The following is a 20,568-nucleotide window of genomic DNA, read 5'->3' on the forward strand; positions in this document are numbered from 1 at the left end:
GATAATTATAAGGTAAAAAAAATAGCTGTGTTATTTTTTATACATGACGTTGCTGTCAGCTATATGGTTTTCTCAAGATATTCAGATCTATTTATAAAAATTTACTGGCAAGATCATGTAGTGACATCAGAGCCCCAGCCACATACAATAACATTGTCTGTCGCCAGCAGTCTGCATTATTGTCAATAGGAAATGATGAGCACTGTGTTTCATCAGCTGTACAATTAACACACCATCTCTGTAAAATGTTACCTCCTGTTTGCTTGACAAATATTATCACTAATTTTGGTGTCCTTGGTTTAAAATAAATACTCGGAATTCTGACTTATAGATCATATATTGGGTGCCATCCTACTAGTAGTGTTTATGAAAAAAATCTGACCTAGAAAAGCAGCAATTGAAATGAATCCCATTTTCAGTAGAATGTCTGTTGTTTGCTGAGCCAAGAGCCAAAGTGATTTCTATTTCTTCAACTTTCTTCATTCACAGTTTTTTTTTTTAAATTGCTGCTTATAGAGGTGCTACTTTCTGAAGAGTAGGTGTCTTATTTGAGCCTCAAATGTTACACTCATTATAACATTTGGAAACATATGGACCTATCATGTGCTTAGGTGATACAAACATCTTAAGTAGAACTATATTTAAGGCTTCAGTGGGTACATTGTGGTTTATTTTATAAGCTTTGCATCCAGAGACAAAATAAAGGAGACATGGGATAGGGTTGGTGAATCCGATTTTATAATTATTTTTTTAAAGTAACTGTGAAGACCCAGAGGCAATGGCTACAACCCATATTTCTTTGGGTGCGGGTGCCAGTTAGGGAATAGGAGCAAATGTCCCAGTATAATAGAAATAAGCCCAATTTTATTACTTTATTATGGCAACTCCATTCTTGTGTCATGTAAATAGTTGCCCCCATGTTCACCTGCTTTTTTTTATCATACCTTGAGACTGCCAGTAAGATTAGGAAATAGATTTAACACAGAGAATAATCTATGAAAGGTCAAACAAGTTGTTTGTTTCTTCTCCCCATTTGACAAATTTTTGACTAATATTATTATTATTATTGATAATAATAAACAGGATTTATATAGCGCAAACATAATACACAGCATTGTACGTTAAATAGGGGTTGCAAATAAAAGACAAATTCAGACAGACACAGGAGGAGAGGACCCTGCCCCAAAGAGCTTACAATCTAGTAGGAATAGGAAGGGATATATGTAGTGGTGGGAAGTAGTCCGGACTAGTAGACTAGACTGTAAAAGTGAGGAAAAATCTGCACCAATACAATACTTATATGGTTTCTAGCCTTTCCTATCCTAGATTTTCTGTCACATTACCAGTGGTGGAAGCCATGCAATAGATTAGCCAAGTAAATGACTTTTTATGACTGGAGAGAGTAAAATGTTACACAGGTAGGGAAGCAGGCGCAGGGCAGCAAAATGGATAAGCAAGATTACTAGATCTAGTTCACTATGCACAGCTACAATGTTGTTATTGTGTTGACTAGGGGGTTTGTTTCTTGGAAGTTTTTGTTGGCTCTGACACTTACCTGGGCACGCTGTGGGTAATCAAAATGCCTATATCATGATCACTTTATAATCATGTCCATTTTTATTTATTGTTCCTTTTTTGTGTAGTTTAACACCCAACACATGGATAGGTAAAATCACAATAACTTTGTCCAATGATTGATTTACATATACCGTACTGCAAGATTTGTATTTGGCACAAACTAGATTTGATTGTAGGGTCACACAATCTTTGTGTTATTTATAAGCATGGATTTTATTACATTTCTTTGTAGGCATGTTTGCCCGTGGTGGGTTGTCTGTCTGCCTTTCTTTCCAACCCATAAAAAACAAATATTGCACTTTGTTTCATATTTTTCCTCATATTTTTTTTTATAAAGACATATGAAAATAAGGTCAGCAAAAATCTTTTCTTTCAAACTTCCCTAGTGCATGTTTAGTGTTTGCATGCCAGGAAACTGAATTTTCTGGGAAGACACGAGACTTTAACCTGTACTTACATTTGCTTTTGCAGCAAAGACATCCAGCTTTTGGCATATTTTATTACATTATGTTATTTCACTATATATACGTGACTGAGAGACATAAACTAATCTTTATCCTTACTATTACAACTTGCTTATGTTCAAGGAAAGCACAGTGAGGGCCTCACTGTATACAGAGCATAGAATCACCATTATACATAGGTCATACCGAGGAAAGGCTCACTTATGATTGTAATAGTGTATGAACAAAAATGTCTAAAACAAAAAATAATCCACCAACATTAGAAAGGGATTTTAATCTCACAACTGGATTTTATGGAATTTTTGGACATTTATTTTACACCATGAAGAATGATTCACAGGTTTTTACTCTTCAATTCTGACTGTGACCCGACCATACTGAATATGACCCCTTTTATTCTGTCTGTAACTTCTCAGTACTTGCCTGACCCCTCCAACTTGTCTAAGACCCTTTCATCCTGTATGTGACCTCTCCAAACCAGACTGATCCCTTCATTTAGTAGTGACCTCTTCAACTTCTCCATTTTGACTGTGACTATTTTGGTTAATGATATAGCATCAGGCTTTAGAGATTATTATGAGAAACTGAATAATATTGTTCAACACTCACAGACATTTTCTCACTCTTTTCTACAAGCAGTTGATATTCAGAATTTATTTACCAAAGTTGGTTCTGCCACATTTGTCATCTGAAGAGATTCTCTGGAGGTTCCTGTTTCAATTGAGGAACTTTAGAAGGCCATTAGGCAGGTCCCATCTGGGAAAACTCCAAACTTGGATTTCTTTCTTTGCCCTAATTCAAGATCTTTGCTGATATTCTGGCCCCACATTAAATCTGATTTTAGCTCTTTGTCCTCAAAGGTGCAGGGTATGCAAGGACTCGAGGGCATAAATAATACAGTTTGACCAGGGCAAAAGATAATAACACCAGCGTGATAAATTGGATTTTTGCAGCTACATCTCTAGGCAGGCCCACCTTACTGCTTTCCACTGCTTAGAAGGTTTTCGAGTTGATTGGACATTCATGCTGCAGACTTTTCTACCCTTTGGTATGCAGTAAATACGATGTCCTGATTAGAGCTTTCTACTCCAATTCTACTACAGTCGTTGAGGTAAATAGTGTAACCTCTAATGCCTTCTCTATCAGGAATGAGAGGCCGAAGGGTTGTCCTTTGTCTCCTATCATATTCATTTTTACCCTAGGTCTTCCAATAATGTCTCTGTTATCACTTCTATGCGGTTCTCAACAGAAAAAAAAACAGCTTATGCTGATGACCTTCTGTTCCTTATAATTTTGTACCATTTCTTTCCTCCATCGGTAGAAACGTAGATTGATGAGCCTCACAGATTATCTCATACTTTGGCCTCAAAAATGTGATCAAAATTACTTCCTACCCAGAGTATTATATCTATTACAAACTTTTCTGATTCAGATACCAGCTCCCTTCTTTAGGTAATTTCACAGTAAAATAGAGACTTAGTAGAAATGTATTATTTTGTTTGAAATGTGAGAGAGATACTGGTATTCCAAGGTTTGAGCTGCCTCCCAGGCAGGTTTGAGTTCTGGAGCAGACATGTCAACATTTAACAGTGGGTGCCCTTTGAGCAAACTTTTAGTAAAGTCCCCCTATTAGCTTTTTCCCTGGCTCCCCTCCTTGGGGGAGTTGGACTTTCGCTTGCACCCCTCCATTTCTGTGACCTGGTCTTTATGTACAAAGTCTTTGTTTAGATCACTCGTATCACCCGCTCTGCCCCATTTATGCCTATTTAAGGTCAGAGACTCCCAGTTTTTACACTGGGACAGGAGGCAGGTTTGGACAGAGCTGTGGGTATACCTCTGGGTATAACTTTGATTTTGAGAGAGCCCTACAACTTTCCCACATTTTACACTCTTTCCTGTAGAGGTCTAGGTTTAATCACCCACAAATAGCTTTTGAATTCTTGTATTTGAGTAAGGATTACTCTCAGTAAAAGTTATTGATAGTTTATTCTGTTTTGCCTGCTTCTTCAACGAACCTTACTCTTTCCTTTTTCCATGCTAGGGAATAGGAATTGGGATTCACATTTGATGCTACATGTAGGAACAAGATGCTTTTACATGCCTATAAATAATGTATCTTCTACAATCAGTAGTAGATAACAAGAAATAGGATACAAATTATATCTTGTTGGTAAAGAACTCCAGAGTGATTGCACCATTTCCTCACTGCGGAATCCAAAATGTGTTGGATGTACACATATGTAGTAAAGAGGCTGGCTCCATGTTGCATATTTTCTGGTTTTCTCGAGTTTTTAGTCCTTTCTGGGACTTGCTGGCCTTCTTGGCGTATAAATTTACCACTTATAACTGTTCTGTCTGATTTGGCATTCTTCCTTTTACACCACAATACATCTCAAAACTTACTGGCAACTTGTCTGGCTGCTAAGTTTGCATACCCATACTTTGGAAAACTCCAAACCAGTCTTTGGTGGGTATGTGCTTTCAGTACATAATGATATTGTGCTCATGGAGGACCTTACTTCCAGTATTTTTACCAATACTAAATTTGCCTCAGTATGGTCTGCATGGATACTATGTCAAGACTCTCTCTGGAATATATATGTCACATGGATCCTGCTCTTTGTTCCAGGTATTTTAAATATTTTATTATAGGTATAACTCTGTTCTAACAATAACAAAATCTTAAAAGTGATTCAAGGGACTTTTAGGACATATATAATCTCATAAATAAACTCCTATAGAAGTTTTCTTAAAATATTACAATTACATATTATTTAAATAAGCACATAAAAAGTACAATAGTCATATAAAAACAATTGTTGTAATCATTGAGCAATGATAAATTTGGTTCTTAGTGATACATTATTTAAATAATTGTTGTAATTATTATACAATAATCGTTTGGTTCTTAAAGGTACATTGTTCGACATGTTTCGCAGACATATAATCCGCTCCCTCAGGACAAAAACCATGAGACCTATAGCATTCCTTTATCCTTTTATCCCTTAGCCTATACCTTGCAAGCTCATACTTACCCCTGAGGAAGCCAATCCCTCTGGCAAAACGCGTCGGTTTTAACTTTTAAAAAGGCTGCAGCTCATATACTTGGATGTTTACCTAAGGACTTTTATTAAATTTTGGGCAACTAAAAAGTCCCAAATAACCCTGAACTAGGATACACTCTATTTAGTGCCACCTAGGTGTCAATGTATTATTTGCACTATGCTATAAATACATAGTAAAAAGACTTTCTGTTGTTTACACGCAGTGCTGAAAAACCTCTCTCTTTCTTTTTGTCCTAATCTCAATTGTGTTTTGGGTACGCATCCCATTCCATTTAATTTTTATCTTACATACCTATTCCAACAAAATTTCTATGAAAACACAACCTGCATACAATATATGATAGGTGAGATTTTGGTTTTGAGTCATCAAAAGAGAAGTCTCAAGGTACGGTCAGACAAGAATCTGAAAACCTAGATTTTGCTTGTACTGTTGCTAGAGAAGAAACACATTATATACTTATATCTCCCGGAAAGGAATGTTGTTATGTTCTTTTTGTGGCTGGTACTGGCAGTAGGTTCAGGACTCCTTACTGGGTTCATGCTCCTTACTACAGTACAGTTTGCGGGAATGCTGCCAATCAGTTTATCATACGGTCAAATGAGGACTGCTCAGAGTAAACATAAATGCTTTAAATAATCCTAAAATACATGAAGACATGTATGTACACCTGCATATATTTATGTTAGGTTAAACGGTTAACCATAGAACATATTTTGTTTACTAAAATAATATCATCCTCATTTATTTGAATATTGGGTTTTGAAGTACAAATATATTTTCCTGCAGTATATTGCATGCAAGGTTTATTAAACCTATAGCCGTGCATTTTATGGAGTAGATCTTTAGGAGTAAATATTTATTATAACATGTCAACTATTTTTTTAATACATATCTCTGTCTTTATCAGGCCTTTCAATTTTGGGTTGAATTGGACCCTAGTATGGATATACCTCCAACAACTAGAAAAATTGTCACATTTTATACTTGTTTTATTTGGCTTTGAGTTTTTAAAATCATCTTCTAAATACCTATAGTACAAGTAATGTATAGTACATACATATAGTAAATTGCAAGGAATAACTCAATTGGCTTAGTGAATATGGTGATAATTGGAAAGAATCTTAACTAAGCTTAGTGAGATATTCCTTGCAAAGGGATAATAATTTTGCTATGTGAAAATCCTGTACTGTATTACTTTAGCAAATGCATCTCAGAGTCTCTATAACAGTTCTGTTAGGTAATCACAGGCTGTTTGTAGATGGGTTATTTAGCAAGGCTCCAATACACAGGCAATGGTGACAGGACACAAGCAATTATATATCTAAAGTAGTAACAATACACAAACAGCCATGGCAATATACAGACAGGTCTGTTCTGATGGCAGACATAACTTGGCTTCATATTCTGCCCTATTAACAATCAGCAGAACAAGGTTAGAGAGGATGACTTTCCTAGAGGGAACACTTACAGAGAGAGTTCATACCTATTTTCTATTTTATCTAAAGCTACAAAAAAATCTCTGAATTAAATCCCAGCTTCAGTAAGTAAAAAAAGTATGTGGTGCACCACTTTATTACAGGTAAATGTAGACTTACATTTTCTTTCTAATCTAGAAGAAATAACTGTTTATCCTGCCAATAAAGTCCACCTAATGCTGATTTGCTCTTGAATGTAAAATACAATTGACAATTTAATGTAGGTTGTGCCTATTGTACTACCACTACAGTGGAATGTAAAAAATGTTACTGTGGGTATACCTGAGAGAACCAGGAGATTGCAATAAAACCTGGCGAACCTGATGATGTGTCAATAAAATGGAAGGGTACTGCACGTAAGTTAGGAATCCAAGAACAAGTGCTTCTGAAACTTTTACAATGTTGTTGATGGTGCAGTCTAGGACTCTTGTTGGACCCTGTATGCCCGAGATCAGGGGTGCCCAACACATGGACGGCAATCTACCGGTAGATCGCAAAGGCAACGCAAGTGGATCTCGGAGCCCTGCCTTTCAAAATAAACTCCACTGTGCACAGGAGTTATTAAGTCCAAATACCGTTCCACCATGACTGATGATCATTTAGAAGTCTGTTCGAGGCTGGCTACCAGCAACTACTGTCCGGACTATGCAATCTTGGCTGATTCCATTCAGTTTAAGACGTCATCAGAGAAAGGTAATGGCCAAAAATGTACAGAATTGTTTTGTGCCATACATATTCATGCTGGTATGCAAGGTAAACAAAATATATTTTTTAAATATAAGGTATACTCGGTATTTATATAAATAAATAAATGTTTAGCATTTTTATTGTTGGTAGATCATTTTGATTTGGTCATTTTAAAAGTAGCTTGCAAGCTAAAAAAAAGTGTGGGCACCCCTGCCAGAGATCATAAAGAGATACTCTGCTTTTTGCTCCAAGATCCAGCTCATTTTTTATTAATTAGTTATTTTTTTGAGGTGTTTTAGAAGTAAAAACAAAATACAACAACAGATTAATGAGTATGTGTGTAAAACAGAACAAGAGAAAAGTATAACAAATATGATAATAAAGAACAAAACATAGCAAAAGGGAAAGGCCTTTCTTTCTGCTCCTTTTTAACTATTTATATTATTATTACTATTATTATTTACTTGTATTTATATAGCGCTGACATTACGCAGCCCTTTACATAGTCCATAGTCATGGCATTACTGCATAAATAACATGTACTTTCTATAAACTACAGTCCTAAAACACAGAAGAATAAACAGTGAACAAAAGCAGAAAACTAGTTAATGCCAATCTCCAAAAAAAAAAAAAAAGAAAAAAAAAGAGAGAAGAGTGAACATAGGAAAAGAAAGGAGAGGAATATAGGAAAGATAAAACCACCTAAAGTCAGAGAGCAAAGAACCTCCTTGCAAAGGGTGACATGCTGTCGTGACATAGTGGCATCCTATGGTGCCCAATTATTGTAATGCTTTTCCAAAGACTGTTGAGACATGCTGTATGGAGCTCTGTGTGTTTGACATGAAACACAGGGGCATACAGATCATCATGTGTTAGGGGGCAAAGGCTGACTTAAGTAGAACACTAATGACACCCCAAGAGGGTACCATGCTAGCAAAGATTACTGGTATGTAGATAAAGAGAGTGCAGTCATTCTGATAGAAGACACCAATGCATAAAAAATGTGTGCATTTTGTGCAGTGTGCACAGAAAGCTCATGTGGGCATGCTGCCAGATCATCTTCTCCAGGGGAAGCTCCTTGCCCAGCAATAGGTCTGATTTATCAAAGCACTCCAAGGCTGGAGAAGATATACTTTCATCAGTGAAGCTGGGTGATCCAGCAAACCTGGAATGTGTTTGGTCCAGGATTGAAATCATTTGCTAACAAACAGAAAATTACTTTAAAGAAATCCAATTCCAGGTTTGCTGGATCAGCCAGCTTCACCGATGAACGTGTATCCTCTCCAGCCTTGGAGAGCTTTAATAAATCAGGCCCAGTGATTCTCACACAGGCAAATATAGATGTTTAGCACACGTCAGTGGGATCCTTGTGTAATACCCAATATATCTCCCCTTTAATAAGACCCCTATGGACAGGACCACCCCTGCAGATTCAAAAAGTGTGTGTGCCAGGAATATTATGTTAGTGACCATGCAGTAATCCTGTCTACAGGGCCACTGGTAAAAGAAGAAGTAACAGTATGTACTTATTATAGTTCTGCCCCATCAAACCTGCCTGTGTTGCTGCCTCTGCAGTTACCGGTATTCCACACTTTCAGGTTTGCCAAATACCTTTTCTCTTTGCTGTGGTTCCTCCCTCCATCTTTTGTGTCTTGTACTGACATATGGGGCAGCAGAAGTAACCACAGGAGAAGCAGCTATTTACTACACCTGCAAATGTGCAATACTTGCTGACCAATTTTTGCTTTAAATTGACTGCAATATTACTCATTAGTGATGCAAACCATCCCCATCCCCAAATGTTTGTTAGAAGTTACTATATTATGGAAGAGGGGAGTTTTTATTCCTATCCTGGCAGCTATTACCCTTCAGGTGGGGTAGGGTTACTTAAAATCATCAGCCTTAGGTGTCAGATTTACAAGGTAAGCCACTGATAAAGAGAATGAATATTTTGATATTTGGTATCATATAAATAAGAACAAGGTCCTTTATATTGTAACAAGCAAGCAAATGTCTGCCAGATGTTCAATGCAATAAAATACAGCTGTTTTCTTCTTACTGAAAGGTTACAGTGACCTCTGGTGAGCAAAGCATGAAACTACAGCTTGTTTTTTTCTTTTCTTGGAATATTATACATTATATATTTTACACTTGGCTGTGTAAGCTTGAAAAATTAAAACATCTGAAGGTAGAGACATACTAAATACATTCTAGCTGACAGGCTAAAGTGTGGATAGTATAACACATTTACAGATTTGGGAAAAGATGTATTATTTACATTTTATTTAACCTTATTAGCCACTGATGGGAAGAAGTTAAAAGCTTGATTCATCACGGTAAAAGCTTTTTTCCAAATGCAATAGTAAATAAGTTAAATCCTTATTGTGGAAGGAAGCCAATTGGAGGAGACGGCCCCTCAAACTTTAAACATGTCCCACTGGATGTTGGGGTCAAAAGTCGAGGAAGTCTTCCATCATTTATATTTTATCTTTCATTATCCTAGCTACACAATTTAAATAAGATAACTTGTGAGCAGAAATGTATTATTCTTTTTGTATATTTTCACTGATCTGATCAATTTGACAGAATTTGCACAGAATTTATTTAATGTTATCGGTTTTATTACTTACATTTGTAGAAGGTTTATGTTAGTTCAACCAAAATCTGAGATCAGAGACTAATGGTTGATAATATTTACACTCTGAATCCGACATTCACTGAAACATTCCCTGGTGGAGAATCAGTTACTGCCATTGAAATGCATCAACCTGAAAGATTTTCTATGGAAATACATTACCCTGAAAGATTTGCTATTAGAGAACACCAGATGACAGATTTATTCCTGCAGAGCCCTCAATCCCCCCACAACTGGCTTCTGTTCGGATGTGCTCTGTCTTGAATCCTTTCTTCGTACTAGCATGGGGGAACCAGTGGGCACCACCATCTTCTTCTGGCTTTTGCTTGCGTCACCCAATCTCACACTGCACAGGCACAAGATCAGGAGACATTTCCTCATGCAAAAATATAAATGCTTTTGATCAGCACTTTTTTTACACTGCGGGAAAAGCCTCTCATGCCTGAGATTGTGCATGCATAGAAGGAGCAGTCTGAAGCCTATACCTAAGCATGTTAGCAGCCACGGGCTTCCAATTCAATCTTTACCGCTGCGCCTATTTAAAAAGAAAAAAAATAGTAAGAAGAAACAAAACAAAAAACAAACAAAACAAGGGACATCTACCTTTTTATAGGAGGTAAAAACATGGCGATACGTCTTTAATTGCTGCCTAATATTTAAAGCAGAAGTCAACTCTTTATATAGGTGTAAGTTTTTTGCAGTAATTAAATCAAATAAATGCAGCCACCTAACTCCCGCAGTGCTGTCCTCCAGCATTAATGGGTCCATGATCCAGGTATTATCCCATGGCACCTCTCTTTAGTTTAGTTCTGCTTTAATAAAGAAACACAAAATCGTGGTGCCTAGGTGAAGGTAGCATCACATGCTTGCAAGCTTTACTTTTAACGGTTCCAGCGACATCCTGGGAACACTGAAGGTCACAAATCTTGGATGAGGTCACCCCAGCACAATTCAGCATTGTCAGGATCTCACTGGAAGAATTTTGAGGTCACCATATTCACACATTATGGTGCACTTACCTAGCAAAGGGCCCATATCCAGTCCTTGCTCCCCTTGTCAGTCTGTTGCATTCATCTTTACCCAGTTTTCTTTGAATCTTTGACCTTGGCTGGCCAGGCCCAGATGACAGTACTCATCCACATGCTCATGGAAGGTACTTTGTAAAGAGATTGTACACAGAGTTTTTGATAATATAAAGTGTAGCTGATTATCCTATATTTTATATTAAAAAGTAGTTAATCATCATAATAAAATTGAAAGAACAATATGTTATTATTACTTGAATATTTTTTATGCATTCTTACCATTATTTCCTAAAAGGAATCCAAAATTTGTCAATTGGGATTACATTTATAAATAATTTCCCTGTCAATTTGCTGTATTTGAGCTCACAGCCTTTCATATCCCTGGGCATTAATTTCAATACATATTACCTAAGACTCATGCGGCCACCTAGTGGCCAACTATCAAAAGAGCACAGCAGTCACAATAAAAAATTCTACCTTCCAAAGAAAGGAAGAATGCATCTAGGGTGAAAATATTTAGGAAATACACCCCTTGATGTTACAATTATTATTCCAAATATTAATAATAATAATATTATAATAATATCAATAATAAACAGTGCTATCATATTACGTAGCAACGTATAATAAATAAGGGTTTCAAATGACAAATGGCAAATGAATGGAGAGGAGGAGGAGGGGACCCTGCCCAGAAGAGCTTACAATCTAGGAGGTGAAGGGAAATATAATGAAATATAATGGTCAGATCAATTGTTATTTAGAATATTTACTGCACTTGATTCATGGTTGTTACAATAAATATATGCAGCTGATCACAATGATTGATTGAGATTGTAATGATAAATGAATAAATAAAATGTTAAATCTAATTTGGATAAATGTACAATTAAAAGCATTCTTATCTCAGAGACAGTGGGTTACCACACAGAGAAAGGGAAAACCCTCCCAAACTAACAGCCAAAAGAACCTAAAAGTTCTAACACCATATATACTGTATGAACATATATGCATTTTACCATATTAACAACAGCAGAGACTATTAATATTAAAAGTTTTGTTGTACAGAATGATCATTATCTACAAAGGTGTAGACTGCACTGCTGTATGATAGCTGCATATTTACATAATTCATGAAAAAATACATAAAAACATTGAACTGTGTAACATTTTATTGAAAATAAATATAGCAAACACAAATAGGTTTTCTAATGTGCATTTCATACTCAAAGACATAGAACTTGTACATGCTTACAAAAGTAATATAATTAATTGTATAACTATTTCAATTTTTTCTTACTGTATCATTTTAATTAATTAACACCAGTTTTAATGAAACTTAAATAAAAAAAGCTGAATATTTTGGTAACTGGCACAGTATCTTAGGGATCAGCAAAGCCAAATCAATGGATAGGCAAACAAAGGGTTTTAGGTGGGGTTCAATGGTGCAATGTTCAAAAGCTCCCAAGAGTTTATTTATTCATCACTCTGCGCTAACACTCTCGCTGTTGTCACCATGAATAGTGATGAGCTGCTGTAATATGCAATCTATCGGATTCCATGTTCAATATTTTTGGTTTCTTTTGGACTTGGACTTCTTTTGGACTTTTTTGGCTCAATGAAACAGACAAAACTAACCTTGCAATCTTGCAATGCCCCCACCTCCCCTGGTCCACAAAAACAGGGTTAAAGGCTCATTTTTGGGAACTTTAAAATGAACTTTTACATACTTTACCCCTCACTTCTTCTTCACCCTCTCCTCGCTGAGCTTGTCCCTTTTAGTATTCCAGGTTGCTGGTGGGACCTCAACATTCTACTGGCCCTGCAGCGTAGGTCAGGCCTGGGATCAGTGGATGGAGCACTGAAGAGAAGATGTTTGGGGGACCATTTACACAAGAGGGAGAAGAGTGTAGAAGCAGGGGATAGGATTAGTAAAAGTGCCCCCTAAATAGAAATGAGCATTAAACACTTCCAGTAATGGAGAACCCACATACAAAAGTAGTTTTGATTTTTCCAGGTGCTTACCTTGGATTACCTTGTATAGTCACCATCTAGGCATGCTGTTATCTACCGTTCAACTAATGAATTCCGAACTTTTAACGGCCAACATACTCCACCTGGGGCAATAACTAACTATGAAGTAAAACCATGATCAGATTGACAGCTCTAGAGCTTTTACTTAAAAATCAAGTGAGCAATAGAAACCTTTATTTCTATATTGACAGGTTTCTTTTAAAAAGTTATGTCTGTTGAAGGTGGAGTAATAAAATGCATTCATTCATAATAGTGGCAAAAACATATTTGTGTTATTTTAGTACCCTAACATTTTATTGCCTCCTCCTTATACCCCCATCCACACTTCAACCTTTACTTACTTTTTTTATGAACACAAAAGAGTTATAAATGTTTTCACACAAGTTTCACCATAATATTACAAAAAATTCTCCCAAAAGAAAACAAATAAAATGTTTCTCATGCAATGCAAAGTGAAAACATGTAAATTGAGAATAAAGTTGAGTGAAAACATTTTTAAGTAGACCCCCTATGCGGATTTCTTTACCGTTGTTTAATGACACAAGGAGTATCTTATTGGCAAGTTCACCATTTTGCAAAGTGTCATTGGTTATCAGTTATATGTTTGTTTTAAAGTTTGGTTGTCTGTGTGATATTATGTACTGAGCAGGGTTAATTTAATAAAGCAAAAAGGTAATTTATTTATGTAAAGAGATCTAGGGATGTTCAGAGTTCTAATAATCACTAGAAAGCACTTGGAATGTCTTAAAATAAAACTTCTGTATATAATTGTACAGATATTGTAAATTTGGTGTAAAGTTGTTTCATTGTAAAGTCAAGGGGGTCATCCTCTGCACCCACATAAAAAAGTTTAATCTGTATGAGAAAAAAGCATATACAGTAAGTTCTGAAAAAATGTAAAATAGACTTCCAGAGGAGATGAATATAGCTGACTGCCAGTCCTGGATTACTTTAAAATGCGGGATGTGTGTCTAAATGCATAAAATATCCTAATATATGTATCAAATAATACCTTAGATTTAATAACCTTGGGAATATTAAATTTTCTTACGCTATCACACATATTTTTTTCCCTATTGTAGCAATTATGTCCATGATTTATTTATTTGTTTGCCTTTCTTAACTGTACCTTTAGCATTCTGTGGTTGCAGGTTTTACATTTTTTTTTTTGGTTGAAGCTCAATGGATGTTTGTGTAACCATATTTTGCACAACCTTCTCTCTTTGCACTACTTTACTGATTGTGCCCAAATATGTCAATACAAAAAAGGACAGCAGCAGACTTGAGTACTCACTATGAGGATACTAGATACTATAATTTATTTTTTTGCTTTTTTGCTCTTACAGGTAGTTTTTCATTATTTTAACCCAATTGTTGACTGCTGTCACTTGCACTTTCTGAAGAACTTTGTATGTGATGATGACGATAATACAAATGATAATGACTGCGATCATAAGGTGCATATCTTTGGCTTTGCGTGCTGCTACCTTTGCCATATCTGGGAATGAGGTATGTGATTGGGGACTGCCTATTATTTATTTTAGGTTTGTGAGGTTGTTTGTTATCTCTTTGTGTCACCGGCTTTGTATGCCTGTCAGTTGGTTTATTTATTTGGATCTTACTGCTTTGTGTCACAGTTTCAGTAGGATAATGAGTTTTATGTGTTGCTGGATGAATAACTGTTCTTTGTTCTGTATATTGGGATGTGTTACTACACAGGCCATCAGTTTCACTGCAGTCAACTATCTGACCATTTCCTACATCTTTAGAAGGAAAGCGTAAATTTGGGTCTTGTTCAGTAACTTTGGTATCACTATAGCTTGGAATGTCAGTAAATGTAATCAAATCTGTACTATAATACCCATCAACATCATTGTTACTATTCTCTACTTCTGATCCTTTTGCTTCATCCCCCACCTCAATATCATTTTTTACCTTTCTGTACATTTCGGTAACATTTTGTGTAATAGTTTTAGTACTGATGTTGTTTTTAGTATCTAGTTTATTCTGATGAATGTTAGCCAGTGAAAGATTCATAGGTGTTTCTCTAACTGTTGCACCACCTGTATTCACAGTAAGTAAATTGTTCCTTCTTTGAGGAATAACAAAGTCCTGTGGGTAATCTGGTGTATTTGTTTCAGTGGCTGCAAACTTATTCTGGGTTCCATCTTCAGATGAATTCCTTCTACCCTCTGATGTAGTATTTGGAGGTTTTGCATTTTCTTCTTTCACCTGGATCATTTCAAACAAAATGAAACTTTAGAAATGAAAGCATACATTTCATACAACATTAACGTGAACCTAAACTCACAAAATTTTACCACCAGTCACCAAAGGATACAAAAAGCAAATGATCGTTTTAATTTACCATAGACTGAAATTGCACATCTGAGTGGACTATTTAATAAAAAATTACCAAATAATAATCTTAACCCAATCATCTGAATCATTTGAGCTTATAAAAGTCGTGGAGGTCATTTAGAAATTCACATTGAATTTTAGAGCCATTCCATATATATGGCTGGGAAAACTTTGCTCTTCTTCATGAAATTCTCATGCAAGAGCAAGCTCACAAAAAGATTGTGGTAAAAATATTTTCTGTGTATAATATTAAGTTATTTGTAATTGTCCATTGTTTTATGCCTATATAGTTATTGGCTAGTGTGAAGCGTTATTTTAAAATATTGGTAAGGGTTGGACATGATTATAATTCATGATTCATAATTCCTTGACAAAGGGCTTCCAAATTTCTACACTGCTTGTTAATATTTTATGCTAAGTTTTCTTGAAGTTTTGTGCTTGAAGATCAGTCTTCAAGTGACTACATGGCATAGCAGGGTGGTTCAGTTTTTTTACTTTGAATTAAAACTGCTTGAAAAACAATCTTTTCAAATGGTAAAAAACACTTGCATAAGGGGTGGCAAACAAGCCCCTAGATGCTGCATGCAGCTGCAAAATCTGTCAATTTCAATGTTTTGCAAAAACTGCTTGCAAAACGCTAGTGTGAACATACCCTAACACATCCCAGGTTAGCCTAAAATGAGAACTGTTCATTTTACCAAATAACCAGAAGTTATAGAAATAGTTAAAAACAATTATTAAACTTACGTTTGATTTTGAGACATCCTTCTGTGGCGTAAATTCAAATAAATATATGTTAACACCATGTTTGGAATCATATCCCTTTAAAAGTAACTAGAAATAAAAATATAAAAATTGCATAATAATATAAAAAAACACAGTAAAAAGATTATCAGATATTGAATACTGCATTAACAAGGAGAAAGATCTTTTTGTCAATGTACAGAGAGAACATTGTTAAATCTCTTTTATGCTGTATGATGTGATCAATGCACATTCCTCAGTATGCTAAGCAGTAACAATCCACAAGTTACCTATATTTCACTCTGGATTACATATGTGAAATATAAGTAGAATTAGGCACTGAAATATTGCCCACTTGACAAAAGAGCTTACAACTTTCATTCTCCAAAAACTAGCAAAATAATCAGTTTACACCCAACTAATTGATATTAGGCACTATATACCCATAGATAGTAGTATACATAAAAAAATACGATTATAATTTTCTGCTACCAGTTGGTGGTACTAGGAACTGTTAAAATACATCATACAATACATGTCTGGCAACTTTTTAGCCAAGGAATGTGTAAAATTGTTTCTTAATAAAAGAAAGTAATATATTTTGCGCTGGGATAAATCTCAAACACTAAACATGTCTAAAAATTAGTTCAGATAACTTTTCTGAAGTTTTTGTTACGTTTTAAATAAAAATGGTATATATATATATATATATATATATATATATATATATATATATATATAGTATATACTGCTAGTTCACAAGCATAAAAAGAGCAAATCCTTCCTGCTTTTTAATGAATTACTCTTCTTAGCTCTTACTAAGAAGAGTAATTCATTAGCTCTTACTAAGCCTTAGAATATTGTTCTATACTATATAGTTATGGATGTAAGTCTCGCTCTCCTCTGAAAAAAACAATACGACAAAATGCATCAGGACCAAGATCTTCTCTTGCTCATGAATGATTAACACACTGATTTATGTTGATATTATATCGGACATGACAGTGGAACTCTGTACTGTATATTTGTTAATCGACTTTATTTTAACTAATCTTTTGCTGCCAACAAAAACACTTTCTGAACCTATTTTTAAATATGAGCTCAAATGCTCCGATAAAATGGTATAGAGACAATATTTTTCATTGTAAAAAATGAATACATACACGTGGTTGTTCAACACAGCAAGGTTTTTCTTCTTTAGCATTTGGTGGTGGTTCTGTCTTTATAATCAAAGAAACATATTTTAATATTAGAATACCTTAAACAGATCTAGTCTCATTTTTCAAATTAAGTGCATGCTTCCTAAAGAAATCTGGAGTGTAAAACTTATAGTATTTTATTTTTTATAGTGCTCCCATATAAAATCGCCTTCATATATTCTTGTTATCAAAAGCCCTGTGCCACCTTGGTTTAGGCATCATATGGAGCCAATCACATCATATGCATATGGCCTGAGGATGATGAACCATGTGAACCCTGCTGTATATGCAGAAATCATTTTAATTTTTTATTATCTGTGCATGTTTCATACAACTCCTTTAACTCTGCAACAAAAGTTTATAATATAAAGGAAGATTTTTGGTATTTAAAGAGAACTAGGAACTTAATAAATGTAACAGTGCACCACGCAACAAATTATTTGATCAGCTGGAGCTTCTTGTTAAAGTTTGCATGTGCTTTAATATTTAGTAGTTATTTTTCAATTTCTAGTTCCTGGACTGTCACTTTGAATTATTCTTTATTCTGTGTGCTGCCACCAAATAACAGACACCACAGCAGACCACAGGAACAAACAATCTTTGCAATAACACAAACATTTATGTCCACTCAGCAGATTGTATTTGGGTCCCAACTGTACTTACTGGAAATGTGCTGACTTTAGAAAGGAGGCAGAGCCAGACTATAACAGTCTTCATTTTCTGTGGACAAGACACAATAATTACAGGTCATCTACAGGGTATTTCAACAATAGTCTTTTTTTTAACGGATGCTTTTTTTTTTTCTTTTAATCACCTCCTCACCTTCCTATCGGATGCTATCACAACCAAATATTTCCTGGAAAATTTTTCATGTATCTAGACTGTGACATCTAGTGGTTTTTATTTTTATTACAGCAGAGTTTGATTTATATTTATCAAGGTGGATTTTTTATTATTATTATTATTATTATTATATATTTTTATAGCTGACATATTATGCAATCTCCACAGTCATGTCACTAATAACCTCTCAGAGCGTCTCTGTCTAATGTACCATAATTCTCTAACATAATCTATCACACCAGGGGAGACCAAATAATCTACAAGTATTTGGGATGTACAAGGAAACTGTAGTGCCCAGAGTAAATTTACAGAAATACAGTAAGAAAATACAAACTCCATTGCTATAGGGTACTGGCTGACAATTAAACCTGAGACCTTAGTCTACTATCTTCTAAAACTCATTAAAAGCATTAGTAGTTTAAATGCTAATTTATTGATGGTACTTCTGATGTCAGTACAACTGTCCCTTAAAAGCAACTACACTCCGTGCTCCCAATGCTTATCCTGGGTCAGGTGCAGCACAGATGGGAACATGTCCCAAGTAATTTATTTATTAATTTATATATTGCTGTCATATTATGCAGCACTTTATAAAAAGTCCATAGTTATTTCACTAACTGTCACTCAAAGGGGATCACAGTCTAATGTCCCTACCATGGTTTTATGTAGGGATGAATGAGTGAGAATATTAGGTTCGATCTTGCGGCGAATCGGGTCTTTCTTGCTTACAGAAAATGTAAGCGAGAACGGCCTTCTGATTCGCCGAGAGGTCGAGCTCTCGTCGAACAGGAGGATTTCCGGGGCCCGATCATGCAGCCCGGAAAATCCTCTGTGATCCCTGGGCACTAGAGCTTAAATAACCTCTAGTGCCCCGGGGATCGCACACTCTTCTCAATGAATGCAGCCACAGCTGCAATCATTGGGAAAATGCCCGGCAAAGGAGAACCTCCTGACATTGTAAAATAAGTATCTCTTACAAATGATACATTTGTATCTGTAACAAATGTATCATTTGTAAGAGATACTTACCGTATATAACAATGTCAAGAGGTTCTCCTTTGCCGGGCATTTTCCCAATGATTGCAGCTGTGGCTGCATTCATTGAGAAGAGTGTGCGATCCCCAGGGCACTAGAGGTTATTAAACCTCCAGTGCCCCAGGGATCGCAAACAGGAGGATTCCTAGGGAATCCTGTGAATCCCTGTGAATCAGTTCGCCGAAATTTTGCGGAACTATTGGAAGTTTGAGGAAATTTTCGCAAGAATGCCCGGGGCATTCTTGCTCATCCCTAGTCATATGTCATTACCACAGTCTAAGGCCAATTCTGATGGGAAGCCAATTAATCTAACTGCATGTTTTTTGATGTAGGAGGAAGCTGGAGGAAACCAATGCAGATCCAGGGAGAACATACATCTGTACTACATTATGATTTTTTTTTTTAATCGAAGGTAAAGTATAGGTGGGAAAACATGCTTTTAAAGCCAGTGAAGGGTTTATTTACATCTGATTTTAGCTTCCTAGCATTTAAGTTCTCCCTCCTAACATTTTTTTTCATACGATAATCAGTACTACCCCTTTAAATGTTTAAACCTTATACAACTTTTCATTTATAAAACTGCAACTGCAGCTCAGGGAAATTACACAAATGCTACAAATAACAAGATTTGGGATGCCATAACGTTGTCCATGTATTTTTTATTTTACCACAGCAGTCTCCCCACTATATAGGAATATTTGAGTTGAGTAGCTGTATAACCACCAGATCACATTTACTGCACCCACATCCTGTTGCGTCTTTCCAGTCTCTGGTAGCTTTCCATAGCACTTAAGTGATATCTGGGGCCGCACGTGAGGTCCCCGCATAAGAAAGCTTACCATTACTTACAGACTACAAACTAGTGTATAACTTCTTTATGTAACTAACATCAGCTTTGAACTTTGTAGAACTTTAATCATGGATCTTTATTGTAAGAAAACCAAACTGCGCAGATTAACTACACGATGTATGACATTACATTAAAAATACACTTACTCAACATGGTAAACTTTTCCAAAAAACCCATTTATTTTCATTTTTGCTTTACAGCATCTTAGAAATATGATTACTAACAAGCATTCATGATATACAACAGCATTCTATAGCTACTGCAAGGTTGAAGTACAAAGCAGTAAATAATCTGAATAGTGTCTATTATGAAAACCCAATCTTGTGTAGATGAAAAATAAAACTGAACTTTGGCCTGGATGATTGAAGTAACCACAGCTTAATGTGCTTCTGCAAACAAACTTTCTCTAATCTTTTAGGTCCAGTTCACATCTGTTCAGTAGCCCAGTTCCACGCTTTGTGGTAATGCTAAAACAATGTACTTTGTTGGCTGACCTGTGGTGCATCATACTACAATGCACAGTACTACATGTAATTTGTGTTGCAGTGAAAATATAAACAAAAAGTGCACACACT

The 20,568-nt window shown here is 35.7% G+C and overlaps 1 protein-coding gene across 1 annotated transcript; it reads right to left on the reverse strand.

The window, feature by feature from the left end:
- Positions 1-14,248: 14,248 nt before the first annotated feature.
- Positions 14,249-19,985, reverse strand: LOC140325333 (uncharacterized). Its single transcript, XM_072403159.1, has 5 exons — positions 19,890-19,985; positions 17,929-17,985; positions 17,230-17,286; positions 16,070-16,156; positions 14,249-15,193 (listed from the first exon to the last, which is right to left on the reverse strand). Exons 1-5 carry the CDS (start codon positions 19,983-19,985, stop codon positions 14,324-14,326), a joined length of 1,167 nt encoding a protein of 388 aa, XP_072259260.1. The 3' UTR covers positions 14,249-14,323.
- Between the last annotated feature and the right edge of the window lie 583 nt (positions 19,986-20,568).

Source organism: Pyxicephalus adspersus, chromosome 3 (assembly GCF_032062135.1).
Source record: "Pyxicephalus adspersus chromosome 3, UCB_Pads_2.0, whole genome shotgun sequence".
NCBI lineage: Eukaryota > Metazoa > Chordata > Amphibia > Anura > Pyxicephalidae > Pyxicephalus > Pyxicephalus adspersus.

What these genes read in the sequence shown, in the direction of transcription:
- LOC140325333 (XM_072403159.1), bottom strand. Translation starts at nt 19,985, where the DNA reads ATGGTAAGCTTTCTTATGCGGGGACCTCACGTGCGGCCCCAGATATCA. An exon ending in CTGGAAAGACGCAACAGGAT is followed by an intron (nt 17,986 to 19,889) that starts GTGGGTGCAGTA and finishes TCTTGTCCACAG; the next exon opens with AAAATGAAGACTGTTATAGT. An exon ending in CTAAAGTCAGCACATTTCCA is followed by an intron (nt 17,287 to 17,928) that starts GTAAGTACAGTT and finishes TTGATTATAAAG; the next exon opens with ACAGAACCACCACCAAATGC.